Below are 27115 nucleotides of genomic sequence, written 5' to 3'. Positions count from 1 at the left end.
TTTTAGTCCATTAAAAGGCATGCATGTAAATATGGAAATCTGGTAATAACAAGACTCGCTGCAGCAGCCCAGAGGAGGGCATTTCTAAAGCTGGGATGTTAAGGGATTTGTTGCATTCGGTTTCCTGTCACATGAGAGAAATAAAACCCCATTAACACAATAATGGGAACTGTTCTGTCTGTGTTCAGTTTGATTTAATTTAAATCCTGAATGCAAATCTCAGTAAGTCTTGGCATTAAAACATTTGGCAGCTAAATGCATGTTGCTACTGAATGCTGTGAATGCTGTTCTGTAACCACCAGGCAGGGTTCTGCACACTAAAGTGTATTTTTCCTATGATTTATTCAAACGTATTTGAGGGGTGCATTTTTTTGTTGTTGTTGCAATGTACTGCAAGCACTAGTGATGTTTCATGGCTAACTATACAGTAGCTGCCAACCAATGGTCAACTTACATTCCACCCATAACTATAAAACATTCAATAAGGCTACATAGTGGGGATCGAAATAAGACTCCTAAGATGTGCAGTTTCACCCATTCCAGGTTTTACTACAAGCTTGATTAGCCACAGTGTACAGGTAACAAGCTCAGGTGTGTCTTATTAAACTCATAGTAAACCAGCAATGGATCAATCTGCTAGGCAACAAGAGCCTTATTTCCATCTCTGAATAATGAAAGAATATTTATATACTTCTAATTTGAATCGGTTTTCATTGAATTCAATAAGTTCTGTTTCAGTATTTCTTAACTTACATTCCAATATGCTTTCTGTTCTCAGATAATATGAGATATCAGAAGTCCCTAGATTAGGACATTATCACACCCTTCTCTGGTCTTCCATTGTGTGCAATTAATACATTTTGACTTTATCAGGTGTCTGGTGATAACCAGGGTGTTGGTACTGTAGCTTTGGCAGACGAGTGCGTCATTCCAGGGCTTTAAATGCAAACCCTGCAGCCTGCCCAGGAGATTGTCCTAATGCACAATGATGAGTACCAGTAGAGTAGGCCAGCGAGCAAGCCCTCGTTCTAGTTCTTTACAGGGCACATTCCCAATTGGCTTGCTATTTATAATGAATGAAACCATTTTCTGTGTTTAATCCCTCAAAGGCTGTATATATATGTAAGTGGAGCAGTTACCTAACTTGATGGCAGCGGTTTCTAATTAAATCACTGAGCACACTTGCATATTCAGAAGTGCAGTAGAAAGGCTGATTCAGGGCAGCCAGTGGACCTGATTGCTCGCCTGACAGCACTGTGATTGTTCTGATGCTGCTGAGACCGGATCATCTTGCTGTGCCAAAACAGGGGAGCAGCCAAACAAGCTCTCTGCACATTTCTACTGTTTTAATGCTTGTCACATAACACACGATCACTTGACAAAGGCGGCTTCTTGTCAATGGTTATTTTGGTAGCATTTTAGATGACGGGGCACACGTAACAATGTCATAACATTGTAATAACTGTAATACGTGTGTGCTTGCATGGGTTTGGCTGTACCATGCTGTTACATCGGGTATCACGCCCATTTCCACTTTACACAATACTCTGCTCAGTTGTTACAATGCAATTATGTGACGAGATATGCACCTGTAATCTAAAGTGCTTGCTTTAGTTTTATTAACACATGTATAGCTTCTGTTCCAAAATTAGCAATTCCTGTATCAGTGACTTCATGGGAATAGCTGGCTTTGACATTGACCATTTACTACTGTATAAGTCACAAACTCACCAGAATGCCGTCTGCATTAGGATTCGGTTTGGGTTTGCTGTCATGAGTTTACTTGGTAATTAACTGTCCTCGGTCACGTCATCTAAAACAGCTGTGCCATGGAAAGAAAATTACAGGGGGGATGCTCCTAGAATTGGAGAAGGAGGAGGTGTCGGGGGGGCTGCTCAGCTGCAGAACACCTGGGCAGTGCATTCCGATGAACAGCATTCTGCAATCCGAAACATCTAGAATGTATCTGTTGTTCCCAATTATGTATGAATGTCTAAAAAAAAAAGAACTGTAAGCATAGCAACCTACATTTTTATTTTTGTATTCAGTGTTTTTTAAATGAAGTGGAGTGTAAGTCCTTGTAATGATTTTATTCGGTGAAGTGTGGCATGATGGTGTGCACACCTTTTATTTCTTTTATTTTTGTCCTGGTGTGGGGTTGTTACTATTCACATAACTACAGTAGATGTGCCCTTTGTTTTCTGATCTCCTGCTATGATGGGTGGCAGATGAGGTCCCTACGAGTGCCGTGCTGTGATGTGCATTGCAGGCGCAGCAGGTGGGACTCTGCATTATTTGTCCTAGTTAGTTTTGCCCAGCATCAGGCAGGACATGAACCGATTATCTAAGAAGCAGGCCTGGTCTTTGGTTCAGCTACTCTTCCAATTCGCTGCACGCATATCCATCCAGAATCGCCAAGCTTCCTGTAGTCCTAATTCCCATATACTGCAGAGTTACATGTAAACCTACACTGTCTGGCCACTTTATTAGGACCTGTCTACTTTAGTGGAATTGGCATTCCTCTGAACCAGTTAGCGACGGACAGAGGGGGAAGAGAGGGTTATACAGGCTTGTCAAGTCTGAAATATTAATGACTCTGTGCATTGTTGTCCCTTGAGACACCTTTCAGTACCTTGTGGAGTCTATGCCACGTCAATTCAAAGCTGTGATCTTGGCAGCCTAATCGTTGGGCTCTGAGCTCTGAGATGCTGGAGCTTTGCAGATGTGGTCAAAATCTGCTCTGCTGGAGCGTACTGTGTCTCCCAGTGACATGCAGCCAACTACACCTTCAACGATCACTGTAAATGCAGACATCATTTCATTAGTTGCCTGGTGCAAAATGATACAGACTCTCATCACCTACGTACTGTACAGAGACACCAGAACAAATCGGGATAGTATCCGATGCATCCCACAAGCACTAGATACGAGCAGTCGTACAGTGAATTCCAGTGGCTGGTTTATTAACCTTAGCCCCGCCCTCCAACCACTCAGCTATATTTCCCACACTGACTCTGGGCATGCTCGTGTCAGTGAATTAGCTGTGGGAGATGACATCAGCCTTTATCCTTAGGAAGAGCAGATGGAGAAACACATGAATATGAGGTCATCCTGGATATGACAGACAGCGGAATGTGGGAGAGATTGAACGGCAGTGTTGATTCCATTAGGTTAAGTAAGGACTCCAGTGCTGTAGCTGGGAGTGCATGAATAAAATCAGGAAATAATGGAAATAAAGTAATGTAGGGTAAACCCTGGGTGTTGAATTTGTATTAGGAATTCAGTAGTCTGTGAAAACCCAATAGTTAAGCTGTAGGGAAACTAAGCATTTCCCAGGAATGGAAATATGATTCCCATTGCATAGCAATTTGATCCTTTCCTGGTTTAATAAGACACACCTGACCTTTGTCACCTATACACTGTGGCTAATCGGGCTCATCTTAAAACCTGCTGTGCAATAGGAATCTTATTAGCATCCCTGCATTTGCTGTTTTGGGGAATCTGTACAGCTCCATAATCTAAACATAGATATCAAACAGTATATCATTCAAACTCAAGCTTCGTTTTCAGTTTTTAGAACTGCTTTTGGGTATCCTACATGCGTGGCTCTGTGTAAGTTTGTCTTATTTTCCATTTATCATCATTGTAATACAAGATCACGAAAACCCATTAACGTGTCTGAGACAGTGTGCATTACAATGTACAGTGTCTGAGGCAGTGTGCATTACAATGTACAGTGTCTGAGGCAGTGTGCATTACAATGTACAGTGTCTGAGGCAGTGTGCATTACAATAGCAGCAGTGTGGAGTAGTGGTTAGGGCTCTGGACTCTTGACCGGAGGGTCGTGGGTTCAATCCCTGGTAGGGGACACTGCTGCTGTACCCTTGAACGAAGGTACTTTACCTAGATTGCTCCAGTAAAAACCCAACTGTATAAATGAGTAATTGTATGTAAAAAAAAAAAAAAAAAGTGATATCTTGTAACAATTGTAAGTCGCCCTGGATAAGGGCGTCTGCTAAGAAATAAATAATAATAATAATAATAATAATAATAATAATAATGTACAGTGTCTGAGATGGTGTGCATTACAATGTACAGTGTCTGAGGCGGTGGGCATTACAATGTATTCGGCAAGAGGCTGAAAGACCACTGCTTCAGTAGAACTCGTGCGAGGCTGTATTGGAAGTGAGAAGTGGGTCATTGTTGTGTCAGTTTGAGTCTGAGTCTGGAGTGACTATCCTAGACATTGTGTGTGATGATCATTGCTTTCTCTGGGCTGTGGAAGAGGAGGGGTGTCGATAGGGTGGGGCGACTGTTTCATTATACGAGAATAAAAATGTCAATGAAGCATAAAAAATTAATTTTCAACTGCTAATTTTAATTAGCAGTTGAAAATTTAACACACTGTAATTATGCAGAACTTCTCTGAAATGGACGGATCACTTCGAATTGATTAGCACTGTCTCTGCTCCGAGAAGCACAATACTTGCACAACGCTAAATGCGAGTATTCTTCTGCTTCGTTAACGGCACAATAGCTCTGTAATTAACACATCATTTGGGCAAGGGAGTGCATACATAACATGGTCTGATGATTAATTCACTTCAGTGCTGAGCATAAACCAGCAGCAAAACAGCAGCAGAACAGTATGGACGTCTCCTCTTAACCTATTAAGTACCATGTAATTTGATACCTTCCAAATCAACATGCTACCAGTCTAAACGTTGTCCATCTTTTAGAAGTGTGAAATGACAGACGTATTTGCAACATATATTCTCAACGTCCTATTTTGAGGAATTTCAAGTTGGACATGTTCCCGTAATCAAACCAGTGAAATTTCACACCAGCTATGAAGCTCAACACATAGAAAATGGAGCTTCATCATCACTGTGGATAGGAAACACACCAAGAAATTGAACCTTTTTAGGCTTTGTTTTTTTTTATTTCATATTGGGGCGTCTAACAATATAGTTTAAAGGAAACATTTTAAATAACAGGTAGATGCCAGATAAAAATGCTCCACAAAATGACAAAGTATGGCATTTAATGGGTTGAAGCTGTTCATTTTTCCCAGCCCCCCCATCAATGAGGAAGATGCGCCCTGCCCAAGGTGGGCATATCCTCTTTTGTTTCCACTGATTCTTTGTGCCAGCTTGCAGCACACCTAGTGTTCTGATGGAATCAAAACTGGTACCATGAGCTTCAAGCTTCATGTGTGTGCCCCCACTGGCGCATGTTAGATAAACACCTGTTCTTGGATTTTATATTAAAACATTATCCTGTGAACCAGTATCAAGGCCGTTGAATGCAAAAGACAAAACGTACTGTAGGGTTTGACAGCCCACTCCAGAGAGAAGGGTTTGACAGCCCACTCCAGAGAGAAGGGTTTGACAGCCCACTCCAGAGAGAAGGGTTTGACACCCCACTCCAGAGAGAAGGGTTTGGCACCCCACTCCAGAGAGAAGGGTTTGACAGCCCATTCCAGAGAGAAGGGTTTGACAGCCCATTCCAGAGAGAAGGGTTTGACAGCCCATTCCAGAGAGAAGGGTTTGACAGCCCATTCCAGAGAGAAGGGTTTGACAGCCCACTCCAGAGAGAAGGGTTTGACAGCCCACTCCAGAGAGAAGGGTTTGGCACCCCACTCCAGAGAGAAGGGTTTGGCACCCCACTCCAGAGAGAAGGGTTTGGCACCCCACTCCAGAGAGAAGGGTTTGACAGCCCACTCCAGAGAGAAGAGTTTGATAGCCCACTCCAGAGAGAAGGGTTTGATAGCCCACTCCAGAGAGAAGGGTTTGGCATCCCACTCCAGAGAGAAGGGTTTGGCAGCCCACTCCAGAGAGAAGGGTTTGGCAGCCCACTCCAGAGAGAAGGGTTTGGCAGCCCACTCCAGGGAGAAGGGTTTGGCAGCCCACTCCAGGGAGAAGGGTTTGGCAGCCCACTCGAGAGGGAAGGGTTTGGCATCCCATTCCAGAGAGAAGGGTTTGGCAGCCCACTCCAGAGAGAAGGGTTTGGCAGCCCACTCCAGGGAGAAGGGTTTGGCAGCCCACTCCAGAGAGAAGGGTTTGGCAGCCCACTCCAGGGAGAAGGGTTTGGCATCCCACTCGAGAGGGAAGGGTTTGGCAGCCCACTCCAGGGAGAAGGGTTTGGCAGCCCACTCCAGAGAGAAGGGTTTGGCAGCCCACTCCAGGGAGAAGGGTTTGGCAGCCCACTCCAGAGAGAAGGGTTTGGCACCCCACTCGAGAGGGAAAGGTTTGGCAGCCCACTCCAGAGAGAAGGGTTTGGCAGCCCACTCCAGAGAGAAGGGTTTGGCAGCCCACTCCAGAGAGAAGGGTTTGGCAGCCCACTCCAGAGAGAAGGGTTTGGCAGCCCACTCCAGGGAGAAGGGTTTGGCAGCCCACTCCAGGGAGAAGGGTTTGGCAGCCAAGTGTTATATATGCAGGGTGAGAGGAGAATATGCAGATCAGAATTTAAAGGCTAAATATTGTGATTGTGGTGGTGGTGTTGTAATGGTACTGTAGTAAGCAGGGGCTGAGGCAGCATGCTCTACTGGCTGTGTGACTCCTCTCTGTCTTTCTGGACTGTGAAGCAGGGTGGCAGTATGATGTCTTTCTCTCTCTCTCTCTGTCTGTCTGTCTGTCTGTCTCTCTCTCTCTCTCTCTCTCTCTCTCAAATTCAAATTCAAATTCAAATAAAAAAACAATCTCTCTCTCTCTCTCTCTCTCTCTCAAATTCAAATTCAAATAAAAAAACAATCTCTCTCTCTCTCTCTCTCTCTCGCAAATTGATCCCAGAAGGATTTGCCCCCCCCCCCAGTCATTAATTTCTAATTGCACTACCATTGTGGTTTTAATCTGAAATTGTGTCCTGCTATCACTGTCCGTCAGTGGGTTTGATCTACAAGCCTGGTGTGTATTCCTTCTTTGCAGTCATCTGTCTCGCATTAAATAACCCTCACTGTTCTTGTCAAGCTCCTGGTTGATCAGCGCGCTTAGAGCGCCTGTGGTTTGAGTAATTGGTCTATTTTCCTGTCGCTCGATTGTGGTGCCTGTGTAGATGAGGTGTGGTTTGCCCTGTATTGCAGTGTTTTATTATTTGGTATAGTATAAACAGATGATTGTATTACCTCACGGTCAAGCTAAGAGCCAAAGAATGAACTGCACACACGCTCTTTCTTTCAGGGCTGGATACTCCACAGTTTAATTTAGTTTAGATTTGAATTCTTGTTTACAAATCTAACCGAATGTAGAGGTATAGCACACTATAGTGTCAGTAAGTAACATTTCATTATTTCACAATTAATGGGTTGTGTCTCCCGTAGCTAATAAAACATGTAATAGATGATATTCCGTGTGGATGTATTTAATTATTATTACTACTGTATCTCCCAGGACTTTATGATCATGAATAACACATGATCTAATAAAATGTAATGTAATGTATATCACTGGTTAATGAAGCACTGGTGGGGTGTCTGCATTTCCAGCGGATATGCAGAGTGCGGTGTCGCAGGTTCTGCTGTGTGGGTTGATGCTGCTTGAGGATATTGCAATCCATAATTAGCTCTCTGTTGTAAATGGCACAAGTTTACAGAGGACTGTACTGCATATTGTTTTAGTGGGCAGTCGCATGCTGATAGGTTGTGGTGACGCTGTGAGCGCTACAGTCCGTGTTTCTCAGTAAATATTGCATGACGTTTTTATGAAAGGCCGCAGTCCGTTTCCTAAATGATCCTTCTGTTTTACAGTTCTTAATGCTTGTGATCTCACAGTATTCAATCGTACAGCTGTGCAACAGCAGGGATTGAAATAAGACTTTAAGGTTTTACTAAGAGCTTGATAAGCCACAGTGTATAGGTAACAAGCTCAGGTGTGTCTTATTAAACTCCAGAAATGGATCACACTGCAGTGCAATGGGAGTCTTGTTTCCACCTGTCTCCTGACTTGGAATCCCTATCGAAGTAAGTGGGGTGGTCCGTTCCACTGTCATATAATGTGTCCTGTATGATTCTGATAACAAACCTTTGCAGAATCGGATGCTTTCATAGCAGTAGGTTTGATGTGAATGAATTGGAAGCAGTCTGAACAGTAAAAGCAGCACAGTGCAGTAACTGTCCACACGGCCCGGGCTGTGTGCTCCAATGCCACAGCTTGCTCTCCAGCAGATGGGACTGGAGTAGATCTCAGCACAGTGATGTTGGGCATGGACAGTGCCAGCAGGCTGACACAGTGCCACAGATGGTGCTCGTTTAATAACTGCAATTTAGGATTTCGTGCACCAGCAAGCATAGAGATTCATTTTCTCCCTGTCATAGATTTATATAAATCTACTGTGTTGGACTCTTATCAAGCTCGGAGGTCTGGACCGTATGCTATTTTTAAAGTGAAAAAAATGAAAGAAAAAAAAATCAACCTGTTAATTCCTCTCTCCTGAGTGATTGCTGTCACGATAGATATCCGCCTGTTAGCACAGGCTGAATTAAGTTTGTGAGGTCTGTAATCTCTAACTTCCAGGCACGTCAGTCATTCTGTAATAAACTTGGTGAAAGACTTGCTCTGTTTGTCTTGCACTGTCTGTGTTTTTAAATATTTATTTGCTAATGACAAATCCGAAATAGAGATTTTATCAATACAAAAAAAAAAATTACCCACTTGCTAGGATGCATACAGAAGCAGTATAGGATAGCTGCCGGGGAGCAAGGTGCTGATGTCATTGCCGGTAGTACTTAACAGACTGTTGCATTGCATCATGGCTGTTGCAGGATGATGTCATTGCATTGCATAATGAGCAAGAAAAACAGCAAGAGTGCTGCAACTGGAGGTGACGTGTTCACACAAGAGGTGCTTTGATTTTTTTAGAAATGTCATCCAACAACTAGAACACAAGGTTCTCAAAATGACCTATAATAGTTACAGTATTTGCCCTAAGTGGAGACTACCTGCAGTACAGTCAGAAGATAACTATCTCAGTTCACGTCAAATCAGTCCATCAGTTTGGCGAGATTCAGACCTTGTGCAGCGCTGTTTGCTTGATTATCCTGGTTTAAGCTAGTCTGACTCAGTTCCCCATCTCCCTAATTAAATTGCCCTGCACTTTGGCATGCTGTCATGCTGGATAGATGTATCCATTGTGCAGATTTGCTTCTTGCTGCTCGGGTCCAGCCTGTCACTCAGGCTAATTTCATTTTCTTTCCTCTTAAAATTAATTTACGGCAGGGTTTGTGAGATTGTGCAGGGTGCCCCTCCTCCCGGAGACGCTGGCAGTAACACAGAGTGATATGTGATTATCTTAAATAACATGCTCCTCCATACGTAATGCAATCAGTCTAGAAGGGATCTATTTTAATTAGAAAGCTCAGTCTGGTATTAGATATGGGACGAGACACATTCCTCTTCCAGATTCAATCTATAGTCGTGCATGTGTTTCGTGCTTGTCCTTGTCGATACAGCGCACACATGTTCGATTGCACAGTGTATTGTGTAGCCTTCAGTAATGGACAGTCACATATAAGCATAGGCACTGGCTGTGAGCTTTATTCAGTAATGCACCAGGTCTCTAATCTGGGATATACAGCACAGACTGTGAAGATGTTGCTCTTACATTGAAGCTTTGCCTTCCATTCTCTGTCCCCCAGTGGATAGGGCATGCAGCTCTGCTACAGGTACAGCAGTGCAGAGTCTTCAGTGAAAGCAGCACTCTGACTTCTGCATGTGTGCAGCAGCTGGTTCAGTGCAGCAGCTTCCTTTGACACTGGCACTCTGTGGCATGCTGGGATTTGCAGATTTATACGGGAAAAAATAGTTATGCTATTTACACACTCGGCGTAGGTGTAGAAAGAAAGGAGCTGAAGATTTCAATCAGTTCTTAATTCCAACACACAAACACACCTGCCTGGACATCAGGGTTAGGGGTAGGACCATTGAAGGATCGGGTTTAGGGCAGTTCATTGTATTTTTGACCATTCGATATTGTTGAAAAAAACATATTGCCTTCAGAGTGTCAGCAGCAATCTCACTCTCCATCAAAACGTTCACTGTGTCTGTGTCCGTTACGAAAACAGAGCTAAGTTGGATAAGTTGTAAGTGGTGTGTGGGGGTCTTTCCAGCAGCTCCTGCCCCCGCTGTGCTTCGTGCTGATAGCGGAGTGTGGGTGGAGATGGGGGTACAAGGTGACTGGGGAGTGCTCTGTGATCAGCTTGGTGGAGTTCTGAGCCGTACTTGTGTTTCCGTGGGCAGCACGGAGGTGTTCCACAGTGTATTCCCTCCAGTGAAGAGCCATGGGAGGCTTGCTCTGGTGTCCCTCTGAACTCCAGAACAGAGAAACTCTCCTGACCCCAGCCTCTGCTCTCTGTCACTTCAGCTGCCCTTTCTGCTCTGACTGGCTGCCTGAGACTATTTTTATTTATTTTTTACTCTGTTAACAAAAAATAACTAATAACAGATACAAATTACCACCACCATAAAGTATAAGCCTGCTCTTTCGCACACTTTGTTCCACCAAATGTTTATTGTCTTCAGTGGTAATGCGGGCAGGGTTAATATAGTGACCCAATGTTCAGATAATTTCAAATGGACTCCGTTGTATTGTATTGATATTCTAACTAGAAGAGTGCATTGCTGTTGGTTACCTTGAGCAATAACAGTGCAGTCTGTCTGAGTGAACACAGAATACAGGATGCTCCTCACATGAAAGTGACAAGCCTTTAAAAACACTTGTGGAAGTAAAGAAACGCAGAGAGGACCGGGCGTCTGACCTTGGGAGAGAGCGGAGCTGAGATCTGCTGAATTTTATCCTGATGCCAACTGTGCCAAATTCATAACCATCAAATAAGAAATTAAAAAAAACAAAACATAATAGACTATATGTATATCATGTATTTATTTTTTTAATGGTAGTTGCTAAACTAGAAACAATAACAAAACACAGAAGAGTATCCGCCACCTTTTTGCATTCTTTCTTTGCTCTTTTAATAAAAAGCTACTTTATTTATGGCTATGACAGTATGAAAGTTTAAGCTTTCCTTTAATAGAACCTGCTTTATTTGGACTCCTGGTGAAGTTCCATTCTGTGTGTCTGGAATTCTCAGAAGAGTCGTTGTTTGGTTCATGTGTGTATAATCAGAGAAGAGCTGGAGGGAAGACAGAACACTTTTCACATGTGTATGAAGCTGAATGGTCCTCTTGTGGACCAGGAGGGGTGAGGGGGCCCCCGAAACCCCATTTCAGTATTTCAGTTCAACATTAATGCTTTGTTATTATGCAATGGGAAAGCAGGGAACTCAATACCCTTTAAATGAAAGGAGGGTTCAGGTGGAGGGGAAAGTGACTGACTTCACATAAAATAATCTGCTGTTGATGGAATAATGAATTGGACTACAAGATGTTTTTAAATATGTTGTAATCCTGTGGCCATAATGTCAGCTGTTGTGCGAGTCAAGAATCCTCTAGCCAGGGACACAAAAGCCACCTGGATTATGTTAGTAAATATTATTAACAGACCATATGGCCTGCCCTGTCTTACTCAGTATCACTGGTGTCTGTGACGGCAAAGTACAGTGCTGACACCTAGTGGTTCAACTGTGCAGCTTTGCTAACCACAATACAGCAAGCAAAGAGGCACTGAAGTGCTTGCAGATCGACTGGGGACTGTGTGCAACAGGTACAGCAATGCCACATTTCTGTATGCTCCGGGGCTGAATATTAACTACACTGATTTCTCAATAGTTCACCTTGATATTGAGGAAGCTCTGTCATTTGGTTCATTTACTGTTTGGCCAGGTTGCCAGTAAATTGTATAAAAGTCCTATATTTACCTGTGTAAGGGCCCTTTACTAATTCACTGTTTTTCAGTATTTTGAAATATTTCGATGTGTAAGTGAAATATAAAGCAAAATAAAGAGAGAGCACTCCAGTGACTGATTTGAATTCTCCGTCCCTTTTATAAACTGTGTGTCCTATTCAAAATTAACGCAGAGCTTTTTTTTTTTATGTTACTTCAATACCTCTATGTTGTATCACAAAATCTGGATTGTATCATAATTTATTATTTTGGTCACTGTCCATTCCTTCGCTACAGTACCTTGCCCACACATGACACGAGGCACAGTGCCCCCTTATGGACACCTCAGGACAATACCAATAAGCAAATCTGCACATCTCTCATCAGAGATGGAAATAAGACTCCCATTGCATAGCAGTGTGACCCATTCCTGGTTTTATTACGAGTTTAATCAGACCCACCTGAGCTTGTTGCCTATACACTGCGGCTAATCAAGCTTGTAATAAAACCTGGAATGGAGGAAACTGCTATGCAATAGTCTTATTTCTGTCCCTGCTCATACAAGTGCATTGGGACTGAATTATCTATCTTGTATTTGGTTCATACTGCTTTTACAGTTTTCTGGATGTTTGAATATTCATTCTATATCTCTGTTTTTTTTTTATAGAAGGAACTGAGTCTCCCCAGAAGAGGCAGCTTGTAAGTATCAGCTTCACTATTACATTACATACTCTCCTGAAATCTACACTACAATGCTGACAGATTGTTGACTGCTAAACTTTGCTTAATTGTTTTGTTATGCTGTAATTTAATTATTAAAAAATCCACATTTGCTGTTGGTGAGAAAAAAAAAGATGATTTCATGCTGCAAATATTAGAAATACCGGTATGCAGGGTGAAAGCTTTTCTGTAAACACTGATAACGTGCCTTATCCAGAAACATGCTGTGTAAACAACGCAGGGATTTGAAAGAATAAACACTTCAATATTACAGCACTGTGTCTGTTGAAATCTCACTGAAGACATTGAAAAAGAGTAATGACACATAACATGAGTCTACCAGACTAAGAAGCAGTTTCCTTGCATTATGGGATTATGTATGATTACGGGTTCTTTGCTTTTACAGTTACTTCAATTTATTACGTTCTGTAATGTGTATTTCATTTCAGTTTACTCCAAGTGTAGGTTACTGGTGAGTTGTGTCCTTCCACGAGCTAATCTGTGTTAGTGTGTGTTGTTTGTGAGAGAGTTCTTTCACAGTTAATCAGTGTTGTTTGTGAGAGGTGAGAGAGTTCTTTCACAGTTAATCTGTGTTAGTGTGTGTTGTTGTGAGAGGTGAGAGAGTTCTTTCAGTTAATCGGTGTTGTTTGTGAGAGGTGAGAGAGTTCTTTCACAGTTAATCTGTGTTAGTGTGTGTTGTTGTGAGAGGTGAGAGAGTTCTTTCAGTTAATCGGTGTTGTTTGTGAGAGGTGAGAGAGTTCTTTCACAGTTAATCTGTGTTAGTGTGTGTTGTTGTGAGAGGTGAGAGAGTTCTTTCACAGTTTAATCACATATGAAAGGAGCCTGCAGGTATCTAGGCAAGCCTGTATTTATTTAGCAGGATCCATATCCTTTTTGAACTGAAGTTAAATAGTGAATGACTTTAAAGTTGTTCATCTGAATCCCCCAAAAAGTCTTAACCTAAATAGATACTGTCAGATCTATTATACATCACCTATCAGAAGTCAACCAATCACAGTGAAGAATTTGCCAAAATTCTAGTGCATTTTATCCTGTGTGCAGGTGTCAGATTAAATTACTTGGAATTTATTTAACTGGCCCCTCCCAGAATCTCTTTATGGACAAATCCAGGACAAGTAGGTTTTATACAGGAATAGAAAGAAACAAAATCCCTTTTAGCTTTTACCTTTTTAGATGACTTTCAGAAACCTGATTGTTGGCGATCTTCTGTATGATGTGATCTGATTTATCGATTTTACTTACAATAAATCGATTTACGCTGTGTAGTGGATTACTGATCCAGCCCTGACATACATGGTACTGTAATAGTCGTTTACACATTGGCAATGCATGGGATCCCAGCAGACCCAGAACAGAGTGTAACTCTGCTAGGAGACAGAAAGCAACTCTCTATCTACTGTCCTTGCGTTCATAATTAGTGTAGTGCTGTTTATAGATAGCAGGTTGCTGGGAAGAGCAGGGAGCTCTGTACTGCTGATTCCAGGAATGGAGGGGGTTACTCAAAGCCCTAGGAGGTCTGGCTAAGCCGGACAACAGCTGCGTGTTTCTGGGTGTGGGATTTCATCACAGCGCTCTGTCCCAACACTCTTGTGTTTAATGCAAGTTGGGGGCAGTGGGGTCTGCAGTAGTGTTGTTGATGCACTAAGCTTATCACTCGCATTGTGAGTCCGTTAGGACTGGAGATGCAGGACCTTCAGGACCAGACAGCTGTACAGACAGTGAGCGTGGCTGTAACAGGTACCTGCAGTGTTACCGGATCTGTCTGACCAGGGCAGCGTTGAGAGCTTGTGTCTCTGAATATAGAGCTCCTTGGTTTCCTGAGCTGGCGTCTGGGGGTCGCGTTATGTATTTGCCTATTTGTTTTTGTTCCTGATCAGTAAGTTTCTTTCAGTTCACTTGGTTTATTGATTCTGTTACAGGTCAATGTTGCTGTCAGCCCCTGTCTGTGCCTCTAGCAGAGCAAACAGAAAAAAAAGCATTTGCTTTGCTTCCAACCATGTTTGTCACTGAGCAGCAAAACTAATAATAGAATTGGGCATCTGCCTCCTCCTTTAAGGAACAGCACAGCTCGGAGCTCAGCAAGTGCCTGGTGGCTTTTCTGCCAGGACTAATTAGTCCGGCTCCTGTGTTGAGCTGTACAGTCAGGCCAGTGCAGAGTTCAGTATGTTGGGAGTTAACACCAACTTGTAGAGTGAAGTATGCATCAAGGTAGCTAGGAGCTTGTGTGTTGCCTAGCTGCATTGTGATTAACCCAGCATGGCTAGTTTGGGATATGTGCTGTAGTGTATACAGCTCTCTCTTGAGTCATTTTAAAAACAGTGAAGTGTTGATCTAACTTGAAGCTCAGCACTGTGCAGTAGAGTTTGCATTGCTTTGTCCCTCCCAGAATCAGCCAGGTCTAGAGTGTGTGTTTTAAGCCAGGTTGGAGAGTGCTGGGTGTCCCTGTGATTATTTTCAGTATTGTCCAGTAGTATGTGATGGCAGGATCCCTCCAGTGACTCCTGACAGCTGCCAGCTGTCCGTTCTTCCTCTGGCTCCCTGGCCGCGAGGCTGAGTGTCGATAATCCAGTCATGAAGAAGAGGAAAGAGCGCCCCGGAGCCCCCAGTCTGCGGATCCAGTAAGCACTAGGTTCAGAGTGGTGTAACTATTGTGTGAACTCTAAAACAGTTCATCTTAAGCATTGAAAAGAACTCTAAAACAGTGTGCTTGAGATCTGTTCATTTATCAGCATGACCAACAAATGACCTGCAAGTAAACTGACAGAGCTTTGTTTTTTCTACCTGTTACCGTGTGACGCTGTTTACCGTACCTTCCCAGAAAGAAAGGACGTCTATGTGTGTGGCTACAGTGCATAAATCTGGATTTTTTTTTATATAGAACTAATATATACTGTAGTGTGTGTCAGTGTGGGATCAGGACAAGCAATGGAGCTTTGAATTGACGATTTGTATGGACTGCATGTATTGACAGAAAAAGATACAATATGTTACTCGAAAGACTTCCCCAGCAATACTGGGACAGTATAAACAAATAGACTACATCTATATGACAGAACACTACACATTATACATTTCAATGTACCTGCCTTTCTATACCATGAATGTGCTGACTTCTTTAAACAGTCTTCTGGTAACTGCAGTGTTTGACACAAACTGGATCAGAAGAACAAGAAAAGAGTTCTAATCTTGTAAACAAGTTTATTCTGGGCACACCTTGTGAACGCGAGAATGGTTCCGCTCCTTGGCGGTTCGTGGCCTGTATAAACAGTACCCATATTAGTGTGCATGTGCAGTCTGGCATGCCTTTGTATTTGGGGAGGTTGGGATTCAAGGGTTCTGCTCAGGGCTTGAGAGGCACTTTCATGTCATGTGTGAAAATGATTGATGGAAGCAGGTTGTGGCTCACCTTACCCACTCCTTAATTGCCCTTTATTCATTGGATCTCAAACAGGAGGTCATTTTTAAAAAGGAAAAAGACGGTTTGCATTTCACTTGGTTTAAAAGCCCGTCCTCAGAAGGAAATCTATTTGTGTCAAATACTGTCGTTTTTTAATTGACCACGAAACGATAGTTCTCTCTGGTATCGTTCTTGAAATGTCATGCAGATCTCTCTTCTCTACAGTCTGCTCTAGAGCAGGGCACTGAAAAGTTTTAACTGTAGGATCATGGAGGGGTTTGAATCGTCTCTGTATAGGACTCCTTCAGGAGTGGAGAGGAGATCTGGAGGTGTTGGAATCGTCTCAGTATAAGACTCCTTCAGGGAGTGGAGAGGAGATCTGGAGGTGTTGGAATCGTCTCAGTATAGGACTCCTTCAGGGGGTGGAGAGGAGATCTGGAGGTGTTGGAATCGTCTCTGTATAGGACTCCTTCAGGGGGTGGAGAGGAGATCTGGAGGTGTTGGAATCATCTCTGTATAGCCATCACCTTACGATATACACCATAGTTTAAATATAGGTCAGTACATACATATTCTCTGGCCAGAGCTTGGTATAGTACATGTTGAAACCATGTCTTTGAACTTTATCTTTCGAACACTCAGTCATCTCCACTTGACATGTTTTAATTTTCTATGCATAGTTAACTGAGCACACAATTCAAACTCCAACGTATTCCTATTTATTCTCCACTCAGAGCTATAAAACCCTTTCACTCCAGTTGCTGGTCCCCTTGGAGTACATGATCATCATGTTTCTCTAAACATCCACCAAAGACTCTGTACTCAGCTGGCAGCTTCTCTAACTTGAACCAACGGGCACAACTTTTGTAAATACAGGGCTGGAACTCTGCTTTATATGACCCTCTGATGTCTGAAAGTTCCGATCTCCAGCACGTATGATTAGGCAGGCTTCGCTGAGGCTGGATTACCTGCAGGAGATCTCCGCAAGCCTGTATGATCAGACAGCCCTTGGCACAGAATGGTAATTAACAGAGCTTAAGGCAGCGTGTGGCAGGTGTCTTTCAAATTGCATTAAATCCTGAGCTGATTTGCTGATTTGGCACCTGCTTCCTTAACCCATTTCACCTGATACTTGATACCATCACTTTCAGTCCTTGTTGTCGGACATGATATTTTCTGAACACCTAACGATCCAATCTTTTTACTGTGGCACAATAATATAAAAGTAATGCAAATAGTAACTCAGTCCATTCCTGAGTATACTAGCATACAGTAAAGGCAGTTAAAACACAAGTACTGTACTACTTAATTGGTTAAAAAAGTCAATTTTATGTATAAACAACTGCTGGTTTTTCTATTGTATTTGATGTAATGTTTATCTATGTTGGCGACTGGAAATTCAAGTCAGAATCGTGCAGACTGGATTGTGTTCAAAGGGCCCCCCAGTCGTGGCTCCCTCTGGGGGAGAGCAGCAGCATCACATACAGGAAGCACATTGTTGGGCATGTTAATAAATGGTACGTCTCTGTGTAAACCTCTTCCTTTAAGAAGGTGTCTGATTTATCAGGGACTGTGCAATAGGGATCAAAAAGCTGTATACTAGATAGGCTTTAAAAGTACCTGGCTTATTTCCAACAGTAAAGTTGTCAAATTGTGCTGAGAATGCTTTTTTTTTTTTTATTCTCCGATTGGACTGATTTATTTGAATGTAATCTTTTAAAGGGAGTTGTGTACTGTGAACAGGGGAGAGCTCCCTAGCTCTGACCCCAGAAAGAGTTCTGATCCAGTTTCTGATTTGGCTTTGCTTGGTTAGAATCTGGCCCACGGCACACTACCGCTGCCACAGCAGCGATGTCCTGCAGCACCTCCTTTCTCCCTCGTCCCTGGGTCCCAGTCCCCAGTACCTCCACGTCCCGGCTAGCGCAGAGGCACCCGTGTCCACCTCTCCCCTGGGCTTCCTCCCGGGCCAGCTGAACCTCTTCAGCCCCCTGAGCCTGGCTGTAGGCAACCCTTTCCATTGGAGGTAAGGATTTGGCATGGAGTGCAGCTGTGTGTGCTGGCTAGCAATCAGAGGCAAACGCATGTGTTTGTTGTTTTTGTTTTGGAAACTTCAGGCATGCAGTCTGATTTGACTAAGCTGTCCTCATCATCAGTTTTGGTATGTTCTGTTTTAAGGGCTGTGTGCTCAATAGAACGCTTTGCTGTAAATAACAATGAATCTGTGTTGCACAATTCTTCCACCGGTACTGTTCAGTAGTTTTATCTCTGTGATGCAGTCAGGCAGATCAAGGCTTAGACTGTAGCTTTCAAATGCATATTTGCTTTATACATTTTTGTTTCTGTCCGAAGCGTCTAAGAGATAAGCAGTGACAGCAGCTGCTCTTTGAAATGAGTGTTGCACTGCTGCAGCACCAGTTAGCCGTGTCTCATTTGTTCGTCTAATCCAGGTAATGTACTTCCCTGGTGTATTCGCAATGCAGATTACTTCTGCCAACTGACTTGTTGGTGTATTAAGACAAGGCTGACTGATTCAGACTGGGCAAGTTATGTGTTTTGAGTTTGTTCCAAACCCATTTCACCAGTTAATCCTCCCTCTCTCCGAGGTGGTGGTCTCCTGGGTCAGAGCCACAGTTCCTGTCTTTGTCTGCAGCCAAAGCCCACCCCTGCCAGGCTTCCTGGGTATTGGTTTTGTTTACTTGGATACGGTGCCAGCTGTGCGGATTCCCTGTGCGTCGGACGGTGCCAAGTCTTGACTGTTATTTACATCTATTAAAACCAGTGGCTTAACAGCTAGGCACTGGGCACTGAGAGGCAGGGTTACTGCCACAGGACTCGGGTTCCAATTTCACAGGAATGACAGGAGCTGCGTTTACACAGCTGAGGGACAGCATGTTCCTGCAACAGCACTCGACTGTCCGTCTCTGACCATTCATTCGGAGTGCAGAGGAATATTAGGGATGTTCTGCTGGTGTTTGCCAGCTTTAGTGGACAGGGGGTTGGGGGGTGGCTGGTGGTCAGCTGTCTTTGGGTTGGATAGTGTTTCGGTTGAGTTTCTAGGTCTCGATTGGGACGTTACGTGTCTGTCCAGATAGTAGGGACTGTGCTGTACAGTCTGCAGGGTCAGCACTGACCTCTCATACCAGAGTTACTGAATAGCAGAGGCATGAACATTCTAAAAAAAAAACCACAAACAACATTTTTTCCAACATTTTCCCACCTGCAGTTGCATTATTGTACAGCACACAACTGAGACTGATGTTTGCAAGGCAACTTTTGTATTGCAAGAATTACCGACAGCATAGCTAAAGATTGGAGAACTGAATGGCATATATTGTGCAATCACCAAGTTTGTCTTGAGAGATCAAAAAGTCTTAGCATAAGACTGAACAATTAAAACCATGTATGTATTATTAATGAACTATTAATAAAAATGCAGTGAAAGTCTTGTTGTTCTACTGACTTTACACCAGGGGGTGCCATTTCTCAACATCACTGCTGTTTTAAAAGATAATTGTCCAATACTATTTTTATTTTCAGAAAAAAAAAAAGCTACAGGAAATAATGTACCACAGTATGTGTTTGTTTGTATTTGGTTGTGTTCTGTACAATACATTAGCCCTATGGAGATAATATAAAAAGCTGGTGCAATGCTCTCGTTTTGAAGTGACTGTGGAAAGGGAAACTTCAAAACGAGAACATTGTTCTAGCACTCAGAGCCTTAGGGTTCAGTTTTGTAGGTCATTTTTGACAATAATTAGCATTGTCCATGGTTGAAATATTCAGCCTGCCATCTGCACAGTGTTTGCATGACTTAATTTACATTCTCGGTTTGCAACATAAATTGTAGCATTTTCTATAAAAAACAAAAACAACAAAAAAAAACTTTTATAGAATGCAACTTCTTCTAATTGTAAGAAAACGAATGCAACACCTAAAGCCTCATGCTTTGGAAACCTCTAGTGGCTGAACTCCAGTATAGCGTTCAGCATGTGCCTGGCATCCTGTTGGTGTTGATGACTGGGTCTGCAAATGAAAAGCAGGAAGAATTAGTAAAGCAGCTACAGTACAGTAGGTCAGTGTCTCATTAGCCATCTGTGGTGCGATTACAAGATTGAATTCAAGGCTATTTACATAGTGTAGTGTAGTGTAGTATACAATACTGTAGACACGCCCTAATCTAACCCAGCTAGGACTGGATCTGGTTCAGTATTCATTGATTGTAACTTTTCCCATAAAGGGATGAAAATAAAGACTCCCACTGCATACTGTAGCAAAGTCACCCATTCCAGGTTTTAGTATGTGCTTGATTAGCCACAGTGTATAAGCAACAAGCTCAGGTGTGTCTTATTAATAATAATAATAATAATAATAATAATAATAATAATAATAATAATAATAATAATAATAATAATAATAATATCGTTCTTTTTATATAGCGCCTTTCATAGTGTTCCACCATCACAAAGCGCTTTACAGAGGTAGGCTGTGAACTGTGCATTATATGCAGAGTCACTTACAAAAGGACATTGATTTAACATCTCATCTGCAGGATGGAACAGAAGGAGGTGAAGTGACTTGCTCAGGGTCACACAGTGAGTCAGTCAGTGGCAGAGATGGGATTTGAACCGGTGACCTTCTGGTTACAAGCCCTGGACTATAACCACTGGCCCACACTGCCTCGATATGGATCGAACAGCTATGCAATGGGAGTCTGCCATCCCTGCCATAATACAAATGCCTTTTTTCCTAGACGCTTTATACAATAATCACAGAATTATGATATTGAAATTTGATTTTCTACAGCTGCTTTACAGCCGCTATTTCATTATGAGGACTTGGCCCGTATTATAGATCAGTTTAGCTCTGGTGTAACTGTAATACATTGAACTGCAGACTTGATTGAGCTCTTTCTCCCACCTGTGAAATGTTTGCAGATTCCTCAACACCTCCAGTCTACCACGTGAACAGTGAGTTGGAATGCAGAAACCCATGCCTCTTTTGGCAAGCAAGCCGTGGCATTCTTCGTTCCATGCTCTTGGAAGCTGTTCCAGGTTGTGGAGGCAGTGTGGTTACTGTACCTTTTAAGCAGGAAGCCATTGATCTTTGTAGAGCTTGAACAAGATCTATGGGCTGTCAGTATTAGTTAGTTACTTATTATCGCTTTGCAGTCTACTGCTTGTGTCGCTGGGAGCTTGGCTCTTTTTTTAAATTGTCTGGGGTATTGAATTTTTAACCTTACAATCTTATTTAAAAGCCTGTAATGCTGGTATTGTGAGTGCGATGCCCATGACAAGAATACTGTTAAATCAACTGTACAGTTTCTATCGTAGCTATTTGTGTTTTTTACTTTGAGCACCGTCTGTGACTCATTGTGTACCTGCTGCAGGCTGTGCTGAAGGTCTCTCAGGAAAGTGACACACGCAGCACGAGTCTCAAAGGTACAGCTTCCTAGGGAAAGAAATTCACTCAAGTGAATCTGAAAGCCTGCATGTTGTTCACGTGAAGAAAATATTTTTTTTTATTTTTTTTATTGCATTTGTTTGAATTGTATTAGAATACATGTTTAGGTTCCTCGTTAAAAAACGGGACCCTTATACGCTGATCGCGTCTCTGTCCATCACACTGTACCGGGTGAACACGATAACTGCCGTATTTTGCAGCAATCTTCACCAAACTCTTCTCATATACTCCTAGCCCCCTGTAGAGGTGTTGGATTGCATTTGGCTACAACCCGATAAACTTTAGATTGTATATGAATGTTTTTAACCTGTTCCTGCACTCATTCGTGGGATTATGAGGACCCTCTTTGTGTGCCTGCACTGGCTTCTAAGGTTACCTGTAAGACTTTAGAACTGTCCAAAGCCTTATTTTACACACTTCATGCTGTACGCTGTGCAAACCCACATGAAGATGCAGGGCATTGTCCAGTAACCTGACTAATGGGAGGTGTAAGCAGTGTGGTTAGCACATTTTCCGGAAAATTGATTTGTACAGGCACATTGCATGCAGAGATATCCCATTATGACGTTCGTTGTACTCTGGGGGCATTTCAGATGACTGCATGCCGTGTATCGTGTTCTCTAAATGAATGCCATTAACACTGTGCCATAACATCCTTCAAGACGTGTATTGTGTTGAGAATGTTCTGTACTTACCACACATGCTGTGCGGAGTGTCTCACTCATCACTTCATAAAAAAAGTCCAGGGCTTGTAACCAGAAGGTCACCGGTTCAAGGCAGTGGTTAAAATTGTGTAACTGAAGCATGATAACATTCTTTAATTCTTATGAGCAGACTGTTGAAGCTACAGTACAGTAATACACCTTTAAATTCCAATTCCCTCCTCCTCAGAGAGGGAGTTTGGTGGGTGGGGGCTGCATTTACAAAGAGGTTTAAGGAGGAAGGTGGGGAGGAGAGATAGAGAGAGAGAAAACACACACAGTGAGGCTGGGCAGACAACACAAGCAGAAGCACCCCCTGCCCTCCTGTCTCTCTGTTCTGCTCTGCCAGCTCCATAGGGAATCTCTGCACCCTCTCCTAGTTGCTGCTGCCGGACTCACTCATGCCTCGTTTGCGCTGAGTTTTCTACAGCCATGACAGCTCCAAGGGATCATGTCTGACTCGTTCTGGACAGTGCTATCCAATTTCTCCCTTCCTGACGCCAACATGCTGCGACGATCCAAGAGGTAAATAGAGAAAAAATGAATTAAAGGGTCAGGGAACAGCGCTCTGTACAGTAGCTCAGCAGCAGTGCTTCAGAGTGATTCTGTCCTAATGGCTTTTAAACTGACGGTCAGGTATTTTAATAAGAAAGGTGTTTGTGTGATGTACACATGCATGCTGTATTCATTAGGCACTGTGATGCCTGGAGCTGCTGAATTCAGTGCTGCTGTTTTAAATGTCGTTGTGTTCTACTGCAGATCAGATCATCTGCAGGGAGAAAGTGTTTTTCAGATCAATGGTGGCTGAAGTCTCGTGTTGTCTTAGACAGCATGGCACCATTTTCTTGAACGAAGCTTGTCGTGGGCTGTTGCAATCGAGGGCTCTGTTTTTCTCAACATTTCCGGCATGGTTTTTAATCTTGGGATTATATGGGGTTATCCAGATTACAAGAGCTGGCAGCTGCAATTCGAACTCCTGAATAAATTTAATGATAGATACATGAGGCTCGCTGAATGCAATTCTTTTTTTCTGCCAGTGCAGCATACAGCTTTTTGCATAGCAACAAGGACATTGAGGTTTTAAATGGGTTGCAGTAACACAGAAAAAGAGATTATAGCCCACAGTGTTCAGGCACAGCACTTACTGTTCAAGAAAATACAGGAAGATTAGAACATGCAAAATGTAATGGTTTATGAGGTTATAAATAATAAAAATAATTTATTTCTTAGCAGACGCCCTTATCCAGAGCGACTTACAAGATATCACATTATTTTTACATACAATTACCCATTTATACAGTTGGGTTTTTACTGGAGCAATCTAGGTAAAGTACCTTGCTCAAGGGTACAGCAGCAGTGTCTCCACCGGGGATTGAACCCACAACCCTCCGGTCAAGAGTCCAGAGCCCTAACCACTGCTCCACACTGCTGCCCTAGGTTAGGAATAACATGCAAGTAGGTTCAGTACTGTCTTAGATTCCCTTGTTGAAGTCATGCCTTTAAGATATACACGTCCTTAGATAATTTGCAATCTGGGCAGTGAAAACAGAGGGGTCTTTTGAAGTATGTACCTGTAGATGCCTTTTTATGACAGTAGCGGCTGGGGGTGAAACAGGTGTGTTTCCAAGGGGAAACCTGATATCAATTTCATTCATTCATTTATTCATTCATTCATTCTGCAGCAGACAGGGAGACTTTGTTTGTTCGTTTGTTTGATGCATCATTTCAGAAAGGAAAATGTAATTCCCTGACACAGTATGTCTCCTGCTGGTGAAGATGTCCTGTTGAGCTGTGCTCTGTGCTCTGTGCTGCAACAGGGCTGGGAAATTCAGTGGAAGATGCTGCGCAGGAGATTAGAGAGAATGCCTGTCTGCCGTTGCAAGATACAGTGGCATTGACCTACATGCAGTACAGCAGGTGTACTGTACTGTATATTATGCCTTATTGAAGCATCTTTGTGATGCCTTTGTTGTTTCAGAAATAGAACCCTTACTCTGGTTTGAGGCATTCCTGCCTGGTAGTTGACTTTGTCTGGAGGGTAATTCTGTACACCACAGGTCACCTGCCAAGGTAATACTTGGTAACTAGTGCTGCACGAAACGGTTATTCGGATAAGCTCTCCACAGGTGAGGGTCATCGCTGTTGACTGGGAAAATTTACCATTCTGTGGGAAACAAGTGAAGAAACAGCTGCTCAGATTTGTGATGACTGCTGCTTTTTCTTAGACTGTGTGGAGAACAGCGATCCACACAAACCCAAGCAGCTGTTTCTTCCCTTCTTTCACTTGGAATGCCTTTATTGAGGATTTAAACATTTAAACACGTGGGCTGTAGCGGAGCTTGACACTATAATAACCTCCTACTGCTGCTAGTGAAATAGTGACAAAGCCATAAGTACCTGAAATGGGGAACTGAAATGTTAAAGGTCTGATTTCAAATAACGTAGAGAGCGCGCAGAAGACTAAACTAGATGAAAGCACTGCAGTAAACATACCAGGATTTATATTTTTGTTCAGGACCAAACAGCTTTCTGTGCCGCCTGCGTCGACTGTTTTTAATTAATACGATTGGGAACTGAATGTCCCGTTCTCATTTTGCAGTCTTATGGTTTCAAAGTCTGAGTTTCAAAGTCCGTTTTCTAGCTACTACAGGAGCGTTTCAATTTAGTAGCAACAGAAGCAAATGAGTACATATCTGCACCTCGAAAGAGTGGGTTGATAGAAGGGTAAAACACACAGTTCTAAACATGGACAGCAGCAATGGAAATACGACTCCTAGCAGTTTCACCCATTCCAGGTTTTAATACAAGCTTGTATAGGTAACAAGCTCAGGTGTGTGTTGTAAAACTAGGAAATGATCAAAACTCTATGCAATGGGAGTCTTACTGTATTTCCATCCCTGAGAAACTGCTGCTTGTGTTTATAAGGCTTTTATTAGAGAACAGCAATCCACACAAACCCAAGCAACTCTTTCTTCACTTGTTTCAAATGGTAAATGAGCCCAATCAACACCAGTGACCGTCACCTGTGGAGAGCTTATCCTAATAATAGAATAATTGTTTCGTCCAGCACTACGCCCTGCCTTGCCTTGCCTTGCTTAGCCCTTGCTTTGGTTGTAGCTCCCTCCTCCCCCCCTCCCCCCCTCCCTCCTCCCCCTCTCCTCCTTCTTCGAGGCAGTGTTTATCCACCCTGCTTCCTCCCTCAAGACTCGGTCACCTGTGCTGTTGTTTATTGCTCTGCCAGCCGCTCCAGTTTGAGTGGTTTATTAGGCTCTTTTGTTGTGCTGCGCGGAGCGTGTCAGCATTTCTTGTTTTAAATTATAGAGCTCTCTGCTCTCGCGTCTCTTATCTGGAATGAATGCTCTTTCATTTAGTTTGTCAGCAAGACAACAGAGAAGCGTGTCTCACCGCGATGCCCTCTGTGTGTTGACGTCTGGAGGGGGTTATTCTTGCATTCAGTGAACTCTTGACATAAAAAACAAAACAGAAAAACAGCCTTGGCCAGTCAAAAAAAAGTATTGGTAACAGAAAGGATAGATCTCCCTTTTACTGTAGGCACTATACCGGTTTTGCGGTTTACCAGAGATAGGTACATTATGGTATTGCCATCATTCCTGTTATGCTGCACTGTAAATACCATCCTTGCGGTATATATCGGTTTATGTTACTATGAACAAAATGTCCATCACCACCGTTTTGCCTTTGCATTTTTCTGCTGCAAACGTGTTTCTAAACCAAGCAATGATACTTCCAACCTTAGCTAAGTCATTTGCCAGCAGACGTGTTTATCTATATCAACAAAACAAAAGAGAAAAGCATTTCATTATTTATTTTTTTTAATGATCCAGCAAACTGGATATTGCATGACATTTTTCTAGTCTTGTGCTGGGTACTGTGTATCTGATGCAGCTGCAACAGATGAGGGCTGTTTGAATTATTAATACACTTCTCTTGGGGATGTCAGTACAAACAGGGCAACTGTCAAATCAGATCAGGCGTGGATTTGGAAATGAAAAGCGGGCCAAATATATTTAACCCTTGAAGTGACACTTGGTTGTGTTTACAGTGTAATCTTTCATTGCGGAAAGCCTGTTGAAGCGTGCACATCCTAAATCCTAACCCTAGACCCTTCCTGTCATTATATAGACACAATTCTCACAGACACTCGCATGCACTGTTCTGGGTGTGGGTTTCACTACAGTAGCTTCGGTACTCGAAGGAAAGGATTTGCATTAGCGTTTGAGGTTCAGTGGGATGCATCAGGTTGTGTGATACACTACCACCACGGATTCTGTACAGTCGGTGAGATTAGATGAGATAAGATGAAATGAGATGAGATGAGGTTAAAAGCTCTAAAACCACGAATGCAGATGAGCCTGGCTCGCTTGCATTGGGGTTTAGACGCTTGCTTGCAGTGCAACAGGGTTGCCGGATCGCGCCCAACCTCCGCTCCATGCAAACTGCTGGTTTGGTGAGGATTGGCAGTGATGGTGTTCACCATGCAGAGCGTGACAGACGGAGGGACAGATCGAGGCATATGCTGAAGTTAAACTAGCCAAGAAAATGCTACTGTTGGTTACCGTAGTGCAAAATCTCGAATGCTTGATGTGTGCTGGTAAGAAACATAGATCCGCATGGCTTGGTGTCTACAGCAGTAATTATCATAACGCAAGGGGAGACAGACTGGATGCATTGGCTTTAAAAATGCATTGTTTTCAGCTGATTGATTTTGAGGAGCAGCTGGCTGGTAACCTGCTGATTTCTTTTAAAGTTTGCAGAAATACAAGTCTAAAAAAAAAAAAAAAAAAAGCCACGAAGCAAAAAGGTAGCCTATAAATATGATGACTGGTACACTGTGTGCTTAATGGTAACAACATGACAACTACTTACAGTAAATGCCAATAACCTGCCATGTTTCAAATTGGTGTTGGAAGGCTGTTCTACTCATTGTATAATAATAACAATGGCATGTATTGTTGTACTTGGAAGGTGCAATTTCAGAAACATATCTTTATAATTTCTGAATTGATTTTTACAGATTGCA

The 27115-nt window shown here is 42.8% G+C and overlaps 1 protein-coding gene across 12 annotated transcripts in view; it reads left to right on the top strand.

The window, feature by feature from the left end:
• LOC117416601 (microtubule-associated serine/threonine-protein kinase 2-like) overlaps positions 1–27115 on the top strand; it is a 115303-nt gene that overhangs the window by 51092 nt on the left and 37096 nt on the right. For 7 of the 12 annotated variants that reach the window (XM_059035151.1, XM_059035148.1, XM_059035150.1 and 4 more), the window contains one exon: positions 12443–12474. In XM_059035151.1, the coding sequence (XP_058891134.1) occupies positions 12443–12474 (32 nt within the window). Of the gene's footprint in view, positions 1–12442; positions 12475–14038; positions 15135–17726; positions 17937–22367; positions 22600–27115 lie in introns of those variants that run through there. The other 5 variants (XM_059035156.1, XM_059035152.1, XM_059035159.1 and 2 more) reach the window with 4 other exon arrangements.

Source organism: Acipenser ruthenus, chromosome 12 (assembly GCF_902713425.1).
Source record: "Acipenser ruthenus chromosome 12, fAciRut3.2 maternal haplotype, whole genome shotgun sequence".
Classification (NCBI taxonomy): domain Eukaryota; kingdom Metazoa; phylum Chordata; class Actinopteri; order Acipenseriformes; family Acipenseridae; genus Acipenser; species Acipenser ruthenus.
The sequence above is the reverse complement of the archived record's forward strand: the minus strand, read 5'-3'. Positions and strand labels throughout refer to the sequence as shown.